The sequence below is a fragment of the Artibeus jamaicensis genome, unplaced genomic scaffold, assembly GCF_021234435.1.
Source record: "Artibeus jamaicensis isolate MK-2021 breed Jamaican fruit bat unplaced genomic scaffold, CSHL_Jam_final scaffold_3151, whole genome shotgun sequence".
Taxonomy (NCBI): domain Eukaryota; kingdom Metazoa; phylum Chordata; class Mammalia; order Chiroptera; family Phyllostomidae; genus Artibeus; species Artibeus jamaicensis.
The window spans coordinates 1,028,901-1,045,314 of NW_026522037.1; the positions used below are offsets into that span (position 1 = coordinate 1,028,901).

General features: G+C 60.7%; 1 protein-coding gene across 1 annotated transcript; it reads right to left on the reverse strand.

Moving 5' to 3' along the window:
- Window positions 1-6,718: 6,718 nt before the first annotated feature.
- On the reverse strand, window positions 6,719-16,206 carry LFNG (LFNG O-fucosylpeptide 3-beta-N-acetylglucosaminyltransferase). The gene is made up of 8 exons (XM_037137904.2): window positions 14,449-16,206; window positions 10,177-10,225; window positions 9,582-9,681; window positions 9,340-9,493; window positions 9,153-9,238; window positions 8,487-8,652; window positions 8,009-8,094; window positions 6,719-7,825 (listed from the first exon to the last, which is right to left on the reverse strand). The coding sequence occupies exons 1-8, from the start codon at window positions 14,887-14,889 to the stop codon at window positions 7,759-7,761; spliced, it is 1,149 nt and encodes a 382-aa protein (XP_036993799.2). The 5' UTR covers window positions 14,890-16,206; the 3' UTR covers window positions 6,719-7,758.
- Window positions 16,207-16,414: the final 208 nt, after the last annotated feature.

Sequence of the window (16,414 nt, forward strand, 5' to 3'; positions counted from 1 at the left end):
AGGAAGGAGGGTTGCGGGGGAACACGAGTGGCTGGGGGAGGTCCCACATGGTAGTTCCCGACTGAACTGAAATGAATGGAGGAACAGTATTCTCACTCCACGCAGAGCAAAGTGGGTATTAGAGGAAGAAATGAGGGTGTTCTGGAAAGAAATGAGAATGAGTGACTGGTCCTGCATGGCCCAAGGAGGGACTCTGATGCCTCTAAAGGTTGGAAAGTTCTGGAGGCGGGTGCATGGGACTCGTCTGGCTGCCTCCGCTGCTTCAGAGCCTCGCTTGGAAGGCTAATCCTGACACTGTTTCTGTGTCACTCAGGGACGAGTGAATAGCAGACGGAATTTCGGATTTCTGAGACCTTTTGATTAACAGCAGGAATCTAGGTCTAGGAAGACTGTCCCTCCGTCTTTGGGTCTCAGGTATCACACAGACCACCCTCCATTTGGGAACACGAGAACCCCGGCTACACCAACCAGCAGGACTGGAGCACCCAATGCCAAAGCTGGGGGCTGCTGGCACCCACGTGCCTGCAGGCCAGGGCTCTCCCAGTCAGCGGACAAAAACGTAAGAATTTCCAAGTCCTGCTTAGGACCTTTCAAAAAAGTTGCTAAAATGCTTTCAGTGGTATATCCAAGAACTGTCAACAGTGGTTCACATATCGGTCAGAACAGGCTGTATCACCACGAGGCGGGAACAATCTCCGATCTCCAAGGCCGGAAATCACAGAGACCTTGCACTCATCACTGGCACCGAGAAACCCAGGAAAACAGAGCAGCTGTCCTCTCGAGTTTCCTCCAGGGTGACCAAAGGAAAGCGCTCAGGAGTGTCTGGTGCCAGCATCTTCACAGGTCACCAAAGGTCAGAGAGGCTCTGGGCAGTCAGGGGGCAGAGCTGGTCAACACAAGGGCTGAGGTACAGACCCAGACTGCTGGGGCGAGAGACGGTGCCACAGCCCCTGTGGTGTCCCGGTGCTATGAGGCCAGCAGCTGCTCCTCGTCACTCCGCATCAGAGAAATGCGGTCTGCCCACTTGGGTTTCTTGAATTTATTTATTTATTTATTGGAGGGAAGGGAGAGAGATAGGAAGAGAAACATCCACGGTTGCCTCTCACACGCCCCCAACTGGAGACCTGGTCAGGAACCTGGGCATGTGCCCTGACTGGGAATCGGACTGGCAACCTTTTGGTCCGCAGGCTGAAGCTCAATCCACTGAGCCCTAGCCAGGGCTGCTCACCTATTTTAGGGTACTTGGTATGGAAGTGCCTGCAGCTCTGTAAAGCATGTTGGGAAAGGGGAAGGAACTCTAAAAGCAGAGTTGGAGAGGCAGCCAATCGATGTTTGTCTCTCACATCAATGTTTCTCTTCCTCTCTTTCTCCTTCCCTTCCCCTCGCTAAAAATAAATAAATAAATATTACTTTAAAAAAGAGCAAGACAGGGTGCCAGAAATAGGGCAAATTTTAAAACAAGATTTTTTTTTTGAAGATTTTATTTATCTTTAGAGGGGAAGGGAAGGAGAGAGGGAGAGCAACATCAATGCGTGGTTGCCTCTCATGTGTCCCCTGCTGGGAACTGGCCTGCAACCCAGGCATGTGCCCTGACTGGGAATCAAACTGCAATCCCTTGGTTCGCACGCCCGCACTCAATCCACTGAGCTACTCCAGCCAGGGCAAAATAGGGCAAATTTTAAGCTACAGGGTGAACAAAAGCTGAGCAGAACAACACACAGAGCTTTCAGAAATAACAAAGATCCTCTCTGGCTGGTGTGGCTCAGTGGTTGAGAGCTGGCCTGCAAACCAAAGAGTCCCTGGTTCAATACCCAGTCAGGGCACATGCCTGGGTTACAGGCCAGGTCCCCAGTAGGGGGCGCGTGAGAAGCAACCACACATGGATGTTTCCCTTCCTTCTCTTTCTCCCTCCCTCTATAATTAAGTAAATAAAAAAATTTAAAAATTTATTTAGAGGACTTCCGGCCAAGATGGAGACATAGAGAGATACACCACACCACCTCACACAACAAAAAGAAGAACGATGACAAACTTAATAACAAAAATCAACCAGAGCTGCCAGAAAATACAACTGTATGGAAGTCTGACAACAAAAGGGGTTAAAGAAACATTCATCCAGATGGTAGGAGGGGTGGAGACGGGCAGCAGGGCAGAGAGGACTCACAGCAAGGCAGCAACAGCTGGCTGACCCAGCGAGGGGGCGGGTTGCGGACCGGACAGTCCCAGATTCGCGTGTGGATAAATTGGGAGGAACAACTGGAGAGCGAAACAGACCACACAACCCAGGGCTCAGCTCAGGGAATTAAAGCCTCAGACCTCTGACTGAAAACACCTGTGGGGTGGTGGCACTGGGAGAAACTCCCAGCCTCACAGGAAAGTCTGTTGGGGAGACCCACAGGGTCCTAGAACGTACACAAACCCACCCGCGGGGAAATCAGCACCAGGAGGGCCCAGTTGCTTGTGGGTAGCAGGGGAAGTAACTGAAATCCAGAAAAGAGCTAAGCAAGTGGCATTGTTCCCTCTCGGACCCCTCCCCACAGACAGTGCCACAACACAGTGACCTGGGTTGCCCCACCCTGGTGAACATCTAAGGCGCCTCCCTTCATACGTAACAGGTACATCAAGAAAAAAAAAATGACCCAAATGAAAGAACAGATCAAAGCTCCAAAAAAAAATTCAAGTAAGTCACAGGTGGCAAACACAAGGCCCGCGGGCCGAATCCGGCCCTCCACCTTGTTTCTAGCCGGCAGCAGCACCGAGCTCCTTGCCCCTAGTTAAGGAGCAGTAACATTTATACAGTCCTAAAATTACATTGGCCTTTTGAAAGCAACTGTGACGCTGATGTGGCCCCAGTGACAATGAGTTTGACACTCCTGAACTAAGAGATAAAGAGATAGCCAACCTATCAGATGCAGAGTTCAAAACACTGGTAATTAGGATGTTCACAGAAATGGTTGAGTATGGTCACAAAATAGAGGGAAGAGTGAAGGCTATGCAAAGTGAAATATAGAAAAATATATATACAGGGCCCTGGCTGGTGTAGCTCAGTGGATTTGAGTGCAGGCTGCAAACCAAGGGTTCCCGGTTCAATTTTCAGTCAGGGCACATGCCTGGGTTGAAGGTCAGTGCCCAGTAGGGGGTGCATGAGAGGCAACCACACAATGATATTTCTATCCCTCTCTCCTTCCCTTCCCTTCTCTCTGAAAATAAATAAATAAAATATTTTTAAAAAGAAAAATATACAGGGAACCAACAGTGAAGGGAAGGAAACTAGGACTCAAATCAACAGTTTGGACCAGAAGGAAGAAATAAACATTCAAACAGAATTAAGAAACAAGAATTCAAAAAAAAAAAAGGAGAGGCTTAGGAACCTCCAGGACAACTTTAAATGTCCCAACATCCAAATCACAGGGGTACCAGATGGAGACAAGAACGAGCAAGAAATTAAAAACTTATTTGAAAAAATAATGAAGGAGAACCTCCCCAATCTGGCAAAGGAAATAGACTTCCAGGAGGTCCAGGAAGCTCAGAGAGTGCCAAAAAAGTTGGACCCAAGGAAGCACACACCAAGGCACATCACAATTACATTACCCAAGATTGAAGATAAGGAGAGAATCTTAAAAGCAGCAAGAGAAAAGGAGACAGTTACTTACAAAGGAGTTCCCATCAGACTGTCAACTGATTTCTCAGAAGAGACCTTACAGGCAAGAAGGGGCTGGAAAGAAGTTTTCCAAGTCATGAAATCCAAAGACCTACATCCAAGATTGCTCTATCCAGCAAAGCTTTCATTTAGAATGGAAGGGCAGAAAAGTGCTTCTCAGATAACGTCAAGTTCAAGGAGTTCATCATCACCAAGCCCTTATTATATGAAATGTTAAAGGGGCTTATCTAAGAAAAAGAAGATAAAAATATGAACAGTAAAATTACAACAAACTCAGTTATTAACAACCACACCTAAAACAAAAACAAACTAAGCAAACCGCTAGACGGGAACAGAATCACAGAAATGGAGATTACATGGAGCGTTAGCAGCAGGGGGGGAGAGGGAGAAGGGGGGAAGGTGCAGGGAATAAGAAGCATCAGTGGTAGGTACAAAACAGATGGTGAGGTTAGGAACAGTATAGAAAACGGAGAAGCCAAAGACACCTGCACATGTGCAAAGACATGTGCAGCCCGTGGACATGAACTAAGGGGGGAGATGCGGTGGGAGGAGGGTGAAGGGCAGAGGGGAATAAAGGGGGCGAAATGGGGCAACTGTAATAGCATGATCAATTAAAAAATTACTAAAATTATTTTTAAAAAATATTCATGATGTAGATTTTTAAGAGCAAGGATGGGGCTGCAGGCTGCGGCAAGGGCCTCCCCACCCCACCCTTTGGGGGCCCTGACCCCCCGCCCCCCAGGTCTGGACCCAGGTCCCTAGGAAAGCTGGATTCAGAGGGGCAGAGAAGACACCACCTCCGGCCAGCAGGTGGCGCCCAAGGTCCGCGTTGTGCTGTAGAGAAGAGGACCTGGAGGCCTGAGGTGTGGGGTGTGGGCCGTGGGACTCCCCCAGCCCCCAGACTCAGCATGGTAACCTCCAGGGGCCTGGGTACCTCCTAGCCATACACCCAGTGCCTCCCATGTGTGCGGCCCAGGGCCCGGAGAGGGCACCGCAGGGGACCCCTCCAAGCGATTGGCGAGGCTGGGGTGGGGCAGACAGGCCTGGGCAGCAATGAGACCACCACCTGGTCCCACTAAAGCGTGCGGCTGGCCCTGGCCCCCTAGCTACCATCAGACCCCAGCGTCAGAGAGGGAGGACGGGCCACAGCCACCTGCAGGGTCCAGCCTCACCGAACCATGGAAGGTCCTTCTTGCTCCTGGCTGGGCCACCTGGGCCAGGGACCCAGAGACCCCAACTGCCCCGTCCCCCAGCCTTGCAGGCCTCTTGATGGATAGGGGCCACCCACCCACCTATGCTGGGGCCTGTGACCTGGAGTGCCCCCCTCTGCGCTCCAAAGCTTGGCAGGGACCCCTGCTCCAGTCCAGATGCCTCAACGGAAGCTGGTCACGTCAGCCCAGTGGGAAGGAAGTTCAAACTGAGCAAAGAGGGGCCCCACCCTGGCACCCCTCAGTCCCTCTCAGACTTGGCAGCCCAGAAGCCGGCCAGTGGGAGGTGAGCACCAGCAGCCCCACCCCCACCCACCCACTGGGCATGGAGGTTTCACGTTTTACTTTTGAAAGGCTACAACTGACCAGCAGTTGGGGACCTGCCAGGCTGGGGGACGGGGAGCCCCTCGACCCAGTGGGGACCCTGCCCAACTGGCCACCACCCAGTGTGTGGGCTGGGGACCATGAACCCCCGAGGGTGGGGCATGCTGAGGTCGCCTCTTCTGGCACCGTGACTCATCTGATGGGGGAGGCCTTGCTCCCCCCTTGGAGGACAGAGAGCTTCCCCTTCCTGTCCAACCCTCAGCTTCTCGTTTAGAGGACAGGGCCTCAGCACCATTGGCCTGGGCTCCTCTGGGTCCCCTCCCAGGCCCAGAGCACCAGCAGCTCCGCTGCACTTACCTTTGTCCCCATTGCCCAGTTGGAGGCCAGGTGGAGCCTCTGGGAGGGGCAGGGCCTCCCCTCCCTCTGCTCTGTTGTCCCAACCCAGTGCCCCCACGCACACACTCAGGGACAGTTGGGACAGCCCCAAGGCTGATGAAGGCTGTATCTGCCACACCTGCACCTGGGGCCCCACCTGGTCCACAGACAGGGAGATGCCGGCTGCCAGAGGCAGGCCCCGGGGCCTGGTCCTACCCGCAAAAGGCACCTCTGAGTCACCCGGGCAGGAAGGGGGCCCAGGGCCTCTGCCCACACTCGGGGCTGCTGTGTCACTTCCCCTCACCACCCCGTGAGATGGGGCCGCTTCTACACACGCCCCCACCCCTGGCAGGGCACACAGTGGTATCCAAACACAGGGGCCTCTGTGTGAGTGAGGTCACTCCTTCCCTCCCACTGTCCCATTCACTGTCCATGGCCTTCTGGAAGCCACACACGGCACTCAGACCTGTCCATGGCAAGGTGGGGTCCTGTCTGCCCAGGCCAGCCACTAGCCAAGGTTGTTTGTAAGAGCCTGGGGCCAATGGGGGTTGGGCTGGCATTCTGCTGGGGACGGTCAGGGTGGGGGCTGGAGATGGCTCTCCACTGTGATGTGGTGCAGGGTGGGGAGGGGGAAGGGGGGAGCTTGGGGCAGAGTGAAGGCAGGAGGAGGGAGCTGGGAGCCCAGGCCCACTGGGGGCAGCTGGAGGCCCCGGCTGTGGGGGGAAGAGGAAGTGAGGGCTGCCCCAGTCCCTGCAGCAGAGTGGGTAGGGAATTCCCCAGCTTCAAGGTGCTGAGAGCCCTCAGAGCTTCTCTGACAGAAAAGGGCAGTCTGAGTCCCTGCCCAGCTCCAGGGACCTGGGGGGACAGGGGGCAGAGTTCTTTCAGAGAGTTCCGGCAGGGGGGACGGCCAAGGTCCAGGGCCCACTTGGCCCCTGGGGTTTGAGCTCTTCACCACCCCAGCTACCAGACCTTGGACACCACCCACTCCAAGCCTCAGTTTCCCCATCTGCAAAATGGGACAAGTAATGTAACCTCTGTGGACACGCAGATGGCTGTGCAGCCAGGTCAGGGGGCCCAGGCCAGACCACAGCAAGACCGTCCTCTGCCCGCCTCCCCACTTATGTGCAGACCTCAGACAGACCAGGACCCCTCAAAGAACATGGCCCCAAAGAGCACCTTTATTCACAGCAAAGGACGTCACCATAGCAACCACACTTGGATTCCCTGAGAACTTTTCCCTTTTGTCCGCTTTCCTAGCTATGTCTTTGCAGAAACATAAACAGGAGACAGAACACACGCCAGGGCCAGGTGCGCCCAGCGGGAGGCGGGACCCAGGTCGCCAGGGAGAGTTGGTGCCTGGACACATAAATACACGGAGCATGGACATCTTGGCTTCAGCCTCAGAGGGGATCCCAATGTGACTTCTGCTTTTTCTAATCCACAGAAAAGTGATAACACCCTCCCTCGCTCCCCGAAAACAAAGACAGAAACACCGGCCTTTTTACTCACCCTCTTTTGAAAAACAAACACAGTAAAAAAATACTGTCACAATATGTACAGACACACCCACTATGGGCGACTTTCTCTCTACTTTGGAGAGGAGATAACGTGCTCAGCTCTGGCCCCCTTCTTGGGGAGACAAAGGAGAGAGCGGGTTGGGAAGACCCCCATCCAGAGGGCTGGGGGAGCCCCTGAACCCTGGCCACACAGCCACTGGGTGGGGGCTTCTGGGGCTGCCGGACCTGGGCAAAGGCCACTGTCACCCTGAGCTAAGGTGCCCAGGCCAGAGCTCAAGAGGGAAGAGGAGACTGGGCTGCTGACCCCCAAACCCAGCCTCTTGCAGGACTCAACTGTCCTGGGGGTTCGGAGGCATGTGCCAGCCCAGCGCAGGGCAGGGCATCCCGACGACCCAAGAGTAATGTACAACTGCCCCCAAAGTGACCTTTCACGTGAACCCTTCCCGGGCCTGGCTCCAGAGCCCGCTGACTTCAGAAGGCGAAGGTAGGCTGGGCCTGGGCCTGCTCATGGGCAGAGCGGGACGGCCAGCGGTCTGCGATGCAGACAGGCGCCGGCACACAGGCAGAGGCACAGCCCCGGGTCCCGTGAACAACGGGACCAGGGGGCACAACGGGGGTCCCCAGGCCCTTTGGATACCAGGGGTGCCCGGGGACGGGGTCTCAGCTGAGGCTGTTAGAAGATGGTGGTGCGGGGACACCAGGGTGTGTCCGGGTACAGGTGGCAGTGGATAGACCGGAACCTGTGGGGACAGAGTGCAGGGCTGGTCCATGTGGGCGGAGGGACCCCCTCTGCCCCGAGCAGGGGTCCCGGGGGCACACTTTATAGTCGAAATGCCAAGGGACATCCGGCTCCAACGCTGCCAGACCCCCAGGGCACCAACCCTTGGCGAGCCCCTGCCTCGAGTGGGCCTCGACACCCTCACCTGGACGGGTCGGCCTCCACCGAGAAGGGCCCCTTCACATGGACCGCATTCCGCTTGTTCTCAAACATGCCATAGCTCAGGGTCACCTGTGTGGAGAGGGGCAGGGTGATGCCAGGCAGGGCCCCAGTGCCCCGCTCTGGCTCTTAACCAGAGGTTGGGGGGCAGCCCTGCCTACACCTCTCAGACCAAGAAGGAAGGCCACTGGGCACAGGGCGCCATGCCCCACCTGCTCCATGCACCTGAAAAGTAAGGTGCAGAGCACCACCCGCGAGAGCACCCACTGACATAGGGAAAGACCCGAGGGGCACAGAGCAGGCGTGTCGAGCTGGAGACGGACCTCAGCAGGATGGACATGAGGTTCTGAGTGGGTCCGTGTGGCAGGGATCTTTGGGGGTCTGGGTGGCCTTCCCTGACCTCCGAGTCTTCACAGCGAGCCCCGCTCTCCGCCCTCCCCCTGCCGCCATCCGGGTGGGCGCACCTGCTCGTGAAGCTCCGAGGTGGGCACCTGCTGCAGGTTCTCCAGGTGGGAGTGGAACAGGCCGCTGCGGATGAGGGGCACCCCCAGCAGCGCCTCCACGATGTAGCCCACCGTGCAGTCATCCGGCAGCCGGATCCGCTCCGCCGTGCTCATGAAGTGGCCCCCGCTGCGGGAGCGAAGGGCTGCAACGTGAGCAGAGGCAGGAGCCCGCTGCCCACTGGGCGCTGGGCAGAACCCTGCCAGCCAGGGGCTGCACAGAGTGAGGGAGCTGGGCTCGGAGGAGGGGCAGATGAGCCCCAGGGAGTAGGGCGCTGCCCATGTCTGGGTCCCTGAGGGGCTCTCTGCTGGCAGCTCTCCCGTCCCTCCCTGAGCCCCAATGCGGCGCCCCGCTCTGTGCCAACCTGATGATTTCCTGGTGGTCGGGAGGTGCTGGTGCAGCAAGGTGCCCTGCCCAGTGGCCCTTGGCCCTGGGTGCTAACACCCTGGTGCCTGCTGCCAGGAAGTGGACATGTTGGGGACCGACCACAGCTCAGCCTACACGTGAGGTCAGGAGCACCCCTTCTGGGCCGTGAACAAGCCAGACCCCACTTGGGGGAACCTCAAGACCTAGAGCCACCTGGCCCTTCCAGCAGCCTCCCCTGCACCCCTGGGCCCCTGGGCACTCACCTGGCCCAAGGGCTCATCCTCAGGGCCAGCCCGCGGCTGATGCAGAAGCCAGCCCCACCCGTGGCGAACCAGAAGTGCACAGGACGCTGCAACATGGGGCACCGTGGTGAGACCCCCCCCTACCACAGGCTGAGAGACCCTCGGCCTCCTCCCAGCTGGCTCAGGCATGCACGGACAGACCGCTCACCATCTTGTTCTCGCTGACCCTCTCCGTGGCCTGGATGGGCCTGTCCAGGCTGGGCTTGCCGATGTACACGTCCTGCGTGTGGGGGTAGCTGGCCAGTAGGCGCAGCAGGGCCCGAACATTGACATAGTTGTCGTCATCCACATGGCAGAACCACCTGGGGGCAAGCCGGACAGTCAGGGGACCCGAGTGGGGTCCGATCTGGGCAAGGGGTGGGAGGGGCCCAGCTGGAGGCCCACACTCACTTCCTCCCCGATTCGATGAAGTGGTCGTACTCCACTGCCATCTTGCAGGACAGGGCCTGGCGGCTGTGGGCGGCCGAGCAGTTAGTGTTGACCACGTTGCCTGTGGACAGGGGGCTCTAGCTCAGTCCGAGAGAGAAGACAGCCTGGCCTGGGCTCACACAGCAGCCAGGGGAGCAAAGCACCAGAGGGCGGGGGCTCTCCATCCTGGGCAGGCGCCTTGGGTTCCTCGAACAGCCCGCCCTGCACTAGGCTCCCCGCTCAGCCCCCTCCCCGTGTGAGACACAGGCCTGGTGATGGCCCCCCCCTTCAGCCCAACCCCGTCCCCGCCGCTGGCCCCGCCCCTACCCATTCAGGCGGCTTTTTCCCAGCACCGGCCACCTGTTGCTCAAAGGGGCCACGGCAGCTCAAAGGGGCCTGGGAGCTGAAAGGGCCTCATTTGCATGAGAATTGGGGGGGGCAAGTGGTGGGGCGGGGCACTGAGCAAACCAGTTGAGTAAACTGCCCGTGGCCTCTGCGACCTCTCCGGAGGGGAGAGGATGGGGGGACAACTTCCTCCTGGGAGTGGAGCCCCCGCACCTCCCCAGTCCCGGCTCACCCGTGTGCCTGGCCAGGGTCTCGTCTTCCCCGTCGGTGAAAACGAACGTCTGTAAGAAGAAATGTGGCCTTGAACAGGCGGCTGAGTCCCCCACTGTGGGGCCACCGCCGGGTCCCACCAGGGTTCAGGTTCGGGGCTGAGCCTCCTGGCCATCCGGCAGCTGCAACCCAGTCACACCCGTGCCCCACCCCTCTCTGGGCCTCGGTTTCCCCAGGCACACAGAGGGGACCCAAGGCTGGGGCTTTTGCAGACCCCAGCCCTCTAGCCGACAGCTGGGCCCAGGGTCACCCAGCAGCTCTATTGGCACGAGCCAGGTGGGGCGCCCCGCCCACCGCCGCCCGGCAGGTAACCGGTTCCAGGCCCGCCCAGTGCACCTGGCCGGGCACACACCCTTATTGACACAGCGACCGACCTGGGGGAGGGGGCAGAGGGTGGTGGGGACGGGCGGAGGAGGTCGGCTTTGGGAAGCCAAGTCTCAATCAGTCGAGGACAAAGGCCTCCGCTGGGCGGCTGCCAAGTCCTGGCGGACAAAGGGCCTGGAGGGAGGATGAATCACCAGGCATTGTCCGCCAGCTTTGTCCCGGCTTCGGGCGAGGGGTGCCGGGCAGGCCTTAACTCGGCCGCGTTAAGTGAGATTGGCCATACTGCCCATTATCATACAGCTGGCCTGGTTAACTGGGCCGGCCTGGGTGCAAGGTACGGCCACAGCACCACAGTCCTCAGGGCTGGGCCATCAAGCTGGGACCCCCACATCCCTGGCTGGGTGACCAGTGGGCAGGTCACCTTCTGAGCCAAAGCAGCCACCGCTGGTCTCTGGAGACGCTGACGGTCCAAGAGGAAGAGGGAAGCCGCACGTGCCCAGCCCACGGAGCAGTGCCCCTGGCACCCTGTGCTGCCCAGCACCCCCTCCCGGGGCTGGAAATGGGGCTGGAAGACGGGCCTGGCTTCAGTCACATCAAGGCTCCACCTGTGCCCAAACAAGGCCGCCCCTGCCAGGATCATGCCTTGGAAGAGGTGGGGGCCACAGGGCGGGGCCAGGAGCTGCCGGCGCCCGCCTGGGCCGGTCGGCACACGGGAGGAATGTTCCTTCCTCTGCCCAGCCCGCCCAGCGCGTGCCGCCGGGGCGCACCCAGGCCCGGCTGACTGCAAAGCCTGGGGCCAGGGGAGCTGCTCTGAGCGCCAGTTACAGGAGATCCCCCACCTCCACCTCCACGCCTGACAGGACTCGGTTTCCTTCTGTGTACAAATGGGTCTCAGGGAGGATCTGGCATGTGCAGGCCTGGCCCACTGTGCACACCCAGGGACTTAGGGCCCACCAAGGGTGCCCACCTCACCTGGGCGGCCCCAGCTCCTTGCCCAGTCTGACCCCAGACCTGAGCACACACTCAGGTGTGGCCACAAGCTGGGGATCATGGCTTAGGGCTGGGGGTGGCAGGCTCCCCACACAGCCTTCCTCACAGAGCGGCCAGACGCCCCAGGGCAGCCCGCACGCACAGACTCGCACCCAGCCCCCCGCCCGCTCCCCAGCATCTCAGCCCAGGAATGCCGTGGGAGGCTGAGGCCGTCCGTACAGACACTGGATTAAAAGGAAAATGCTTTCTTAATGAGATCAAGAGAGGCCTGTTCTCCCGCGCTTGGTGGCGCCCTAAAACCCAGGCCCAAGGCTACACAGATTGAAGTCACCTTTGTTCGGGAGAGCCGGGCTGCCCGGCCGGGAGGAGTGCTTGGCAGGGTGGGGCTGTGGGAGGGGCACTGGCCCTCTTGTCTGCCCACATCAGGGCAGCCAGCAGAGGGGAAGGGCTGCAGGCCTCACCCGCCACTCAGAGTGGATTCCCGCTCAGTAGAGTGGGTGTAACCAGAACTCACATGTGCCCCTGGGCACTGTTACGACCCGAGTGTGCCAATGGGGAAACTGAGGCCAGAGAGGGGCAGCCTCCGGGCCGGGGTCCTGCCCTGGGACAGAGGGGTTGCTAATCCAGCCCGCCTTGCCTTCCAGGGACCCAGACATCCCTGGCCCCCCCCCACTTCCCTGACAAGGGGCAGGAGGAGGAAGATCAGGGCGGCAGGGCTGGTGAGGGTGGGTGGGGGAGGGGGACACCCACAGGAAGCGGCATTGTTCCTGGGGCTGCGATTCAAAGAAACACAGGATGCCAAGCTCTCCCTCGACCATTGTGGCCGCTGCCACCGCAGCCTGGCCAACTCGCGGCTGGGCGGGGTGAGGGAGGACCATGTGGGCCAAAGGCCCGACCCCTGCTCCCAGACTTCCAGGCCCCACACAGTGACCATTCCTGCCGGGACCCCCACAGTCACTGCAATAGCTGGCAGTTGCTTAGACAACCCCTTAGCATGTGTTCATAATCCCCGACGGGCTCTTTCTGGGCATTTTCTACTCTCAGTCTAGCTCAAGAGGCACCTCCTCCAGGAAGTTCCCCCGGCTCCCTTCTCGTGGGTCAGATGCCCACTCAGGCTCGCACAGCCTGTCCGGGTTTCCCCACCGCAGCCCTGGCTTCCTGGATTCTCCTCCCTCAGACAGGTCTGAGTCACCCTGAGCTGGGGCCGGGAGGCGGACCCTCCACAGTGGGGGCTGCTGCTCTCGGGGACACAGGAACTGATGCTGGGGGCAGACCTGGCCTTGCCCGGCTGGGGTCAGTGGTCAGGATGGAAACCTGAGTGGCTCTGCGTCAGGGTGGGAGTGAGGCCTCACCTGCACACTGCGTGCTCCTGGGGTGAACTCCCTCCACCTGCAGAGATGGAGCTTCCCCAGGTTCAGACCGGGAGACTGAGGCCCAGAGAGGCCCCAGGTCTCACTCAGGACCGCCCAGTCGGGCTGGGACTGGCACCTGTGACCCTCGACCCCATCCCTCCTGCTGGAGGAAGCCCCCAAAGTCCAAACCAGAAGTGCTCAGGGCTGAAGGCAGCCCAGCGCTGTATGGATGCTGCGGAAGGTCACACAGCAGGGATGCAGGGTGGGGGGAGGGGCCTGTCTCAGGGATGTAGCCCCACCAGGACCGTCGGTCAGGGACTGGGCGGGGTGGGGGGGTGGAAGCGCCCCTCATCGCCAGGCAACCTGAGTGGCCAGTGCCGGCGGCGGTTCCCATGGAGCGCATAGCTGCACACAAGAGACCGGAGGCCTTTCTCGACTGGAGAAAGGGGCTTTGTTACCTTGCCCAAGAGGCCGGCGTGAGAGCCGCCCCGCGCTGGGAATCCTAACGGCCCGGCCGCCAGACAAAACCCATGCCCCCTCCCGCCAGCCCGCTGAGCCCCTGGGAAAAGCATGCTGCATTCCCAGGAGGCTGCTGAGGGGTTCCCAGGGGCCCCTCCCCATGCCGGAACCAAAAAGGACCCTGCCCCCTAGGCCTCGCCATGACCTCACCAGGGCCCGGCCTGGGGACGGGACTCAGCAGAGCCAGCAGGCCTCCCACTTGGAGGGTTTAGGCAGAGAGGAAGAGGTGAGGTGGCTCCTCCGGGTACCCACACCACTTAAGGGTCCCTCACCCTCATCCAAAACGCCCTTCAGTCCCCTTCAGTCTCCTAGCCACCCCTCCCCTGGCAGGGCCCACACTCCGTCTGGGCCCCAGCAACCGTCTCCTGCAGCCTGGAGGGCGATTTCAAAGCGGGGTGTGTCTGCTAAGCTCGCGCAGGAGACCAGTGCACAGGAGGTGCATGGACACGGTCCTGGCTCCAGTGTCCTGCGCGGCGCGGGGAGCGTCTCCTCACACCCCAAACCCAGGGCTCTCTTTCTGTGGGGATGTATTCCCCAGGGCTCACTCACCCCCACCCCAGCCCCAAGCACCCTCTGGAATGACTGTTCCCCAACCCACGCAAAGACTTGGGCTGCGGAGGGGGCCTGCCTGAGCCCAGGGATCCTCACCCCTCATTCCACCTCTTAGGAAAGTCGTTCTCCCCAGGGTGGACGCCCCAGGCAGAACCTGCCTGGGGGAGGTTTGGGGACCATGACGCCCTACTGATGCGCTCCGACGTTCGAGAAGCGCCAGCGAGCACCAACGCCGAGCACTGGAGGCAGGTGTAAGGTCGGTGCGCGCCATCCAGGACTCTGGAGGTTTGCGGGGACGGGTCCCTTCCTACACGTCCACAGCTGTCTGGCGAGAGTGGCCGTGACAGGAAAACTGGGCTGGAAGGGGATGAACGGGCGTCGCTCCTGGTACACACTCCCGGTGACTGAACAGAGATGCAGCCTGGCGCCGGGAGAGACTACCACTGGCTGAATGCGGCTGGGCCCCCACCCCGCCCATCCAGGCCGCGGGGGCTCACCATCTCCTTGTGGCGCGAGATCCAGGTCTCCAGCAGCAGGTCGAGGCGCGCGCGGTGGAACTTTTTGGTGGTCTTCACCGCGATGAAGACGTCCTGGGGCGCGAGCGGCTCTGCTTGGGGCCGCGGGCGGCCGTCAGCGGGACGATAGGCGCCCCCGGGCGGTCGGCCGGCGTCTCGGCGCGCGCGGGTAAGCAGGCTGAAGTACTCAGACAGACTGTGCACCTCGCGTGCCAGAGCGCCGGGCGCCACCGCCGCCGCCGCCTCCGCCTCCAGCCCTGGCACCGGGGCCACCCCCCCGGGGCCCGCCAGGCTGCGCAGCGCGCGCCGGCCGCGCTCGGCGGGCACCGGGGGCGGCGGCGGGTCGGCCGTGAGCACCAGCAGGCAGGCGAGCAGCGCGCCCGCCAGACCCAGCAGCAGGCGTCGGCCGCAGCGCTTGAGCATCGTGGGGTGAGCGCTGCCCCACACACCCGCGCTGGGATCCGCGGGTCCTGCAGCACGTCCAGCGGCGCACCGCCGGCGCCCTGCCCTCTTAAACCTCTCGGATCTGGCTCCGCCCTCGAGGGCGGGGTCTCATCTACGCCCCGCCCCGAATCCCCGCCCCCGCCACGCGCTGACTGCCTCTCCGGGCGGGGCCTAGCGCCTTGTGTCCCCCTAGGCCCCGCAGCGCCCACGTGGGGCCGCCGCAGGGGTCTGGGAACCCACCGGAGGTCGCTGCAGGCTCCGCCCTTTGTGCTCCGAACACACCCACAGCTCCCGAGTTACCGGGGCGGGCAACCGAGGGAGGTGCGGCTTTAAGGCCGCCGGTCCTGTGGCCTTAAAGGGGGAACCCAGGCTGGCCCGCGGCGGCGGGGGCTGCCCCCTGGCGCCCAGCCGGCGGAGGGGCGAGCCCTCGGCGCCGTGACCGAGATTCTGGGACAGGGGCAGCGGGCTCCGGCGTCCTGCTCCGGACGTCCTTGTGAAGCCGGAAAATCGGCGTTCCTGCTGCTGCCCTTCACTCCCCAGCCCAGAGACGGGCGAGGATTGGACATTCGTGGGCGCCTTGCTCAGACGCGGGCGGCTTCTTACCCTGAAACCCGTCTTAGCCTCTCATCTCAAGCGGACCTTTTTACAAGGTGAAGAAAGTGTAGGTAAGAGTTTTGGCAAAAAAAAGAAAAAGAAAAAGAAAGGTTAGTCGGATAAGAGTTGCAGCCCGGCTGTGATTTTCCTAGCATTTCTCTACCCGCCGATCAACTCCGTGTCTGTATCAGGGACGGTCCACAAAGGTCGGATTGCTGGCGACCTCCCCGAGTCACGTGGGCGGCCTATTCCAGTTGCTGGAACATTAGCTCCACCACGTGCACTCGCCACCCAGCCTATCGACCGTCACGACGACTAAAATCTTAAACTAGAGTTCCTCTCTCACTTCCTCGCTTTGCACTTCCCTTCACCAAGCCTGTCTTTCTCCCCATGGGCCAGTGCCAGCCAAACAACCGGGCCACACCTGCCCGGGCGGGCCTGAGGGCTTGGGTCAGAGCAGCAGATTTCAATATCCTGGAGCCATCTGAGCCACAGGTAGGGAGGGACAGGAGGATCTAGCGAGAAAGCACCTGTACCAAATTCCACCCCCAGTCCCCAGCTAATTTCCTCGGAGCCCTGGCCCAATGTCGCGGTGCTGGTCCCCGGAAATCCTCCAGGCGCCCCGTGGCGAAGAAACTAAGGTCGTCCCTCCCGCACAGGATGAAAGGCGGCCTTCCGTTCCATTTGGTCCTTCCGTGCTCCGGCCAGATGTGGCCCAGCTGTGCCCCCCCCCCGCCGCCCCCCTCTGCGGCACACGGCGGCAGCCACCACCCCCGGCCCTTCCCACCGGCCGGCCCCGCCCACCCGCACGCGCAGGGGCGGCAGGAATGTGTGCCTGCAGTCTGGGTGGAGGGTGAGGGGTGAGCGCCCGGAAGTGGCCAAGGGCCCTCCAGCGTGGGACGGGGACCTG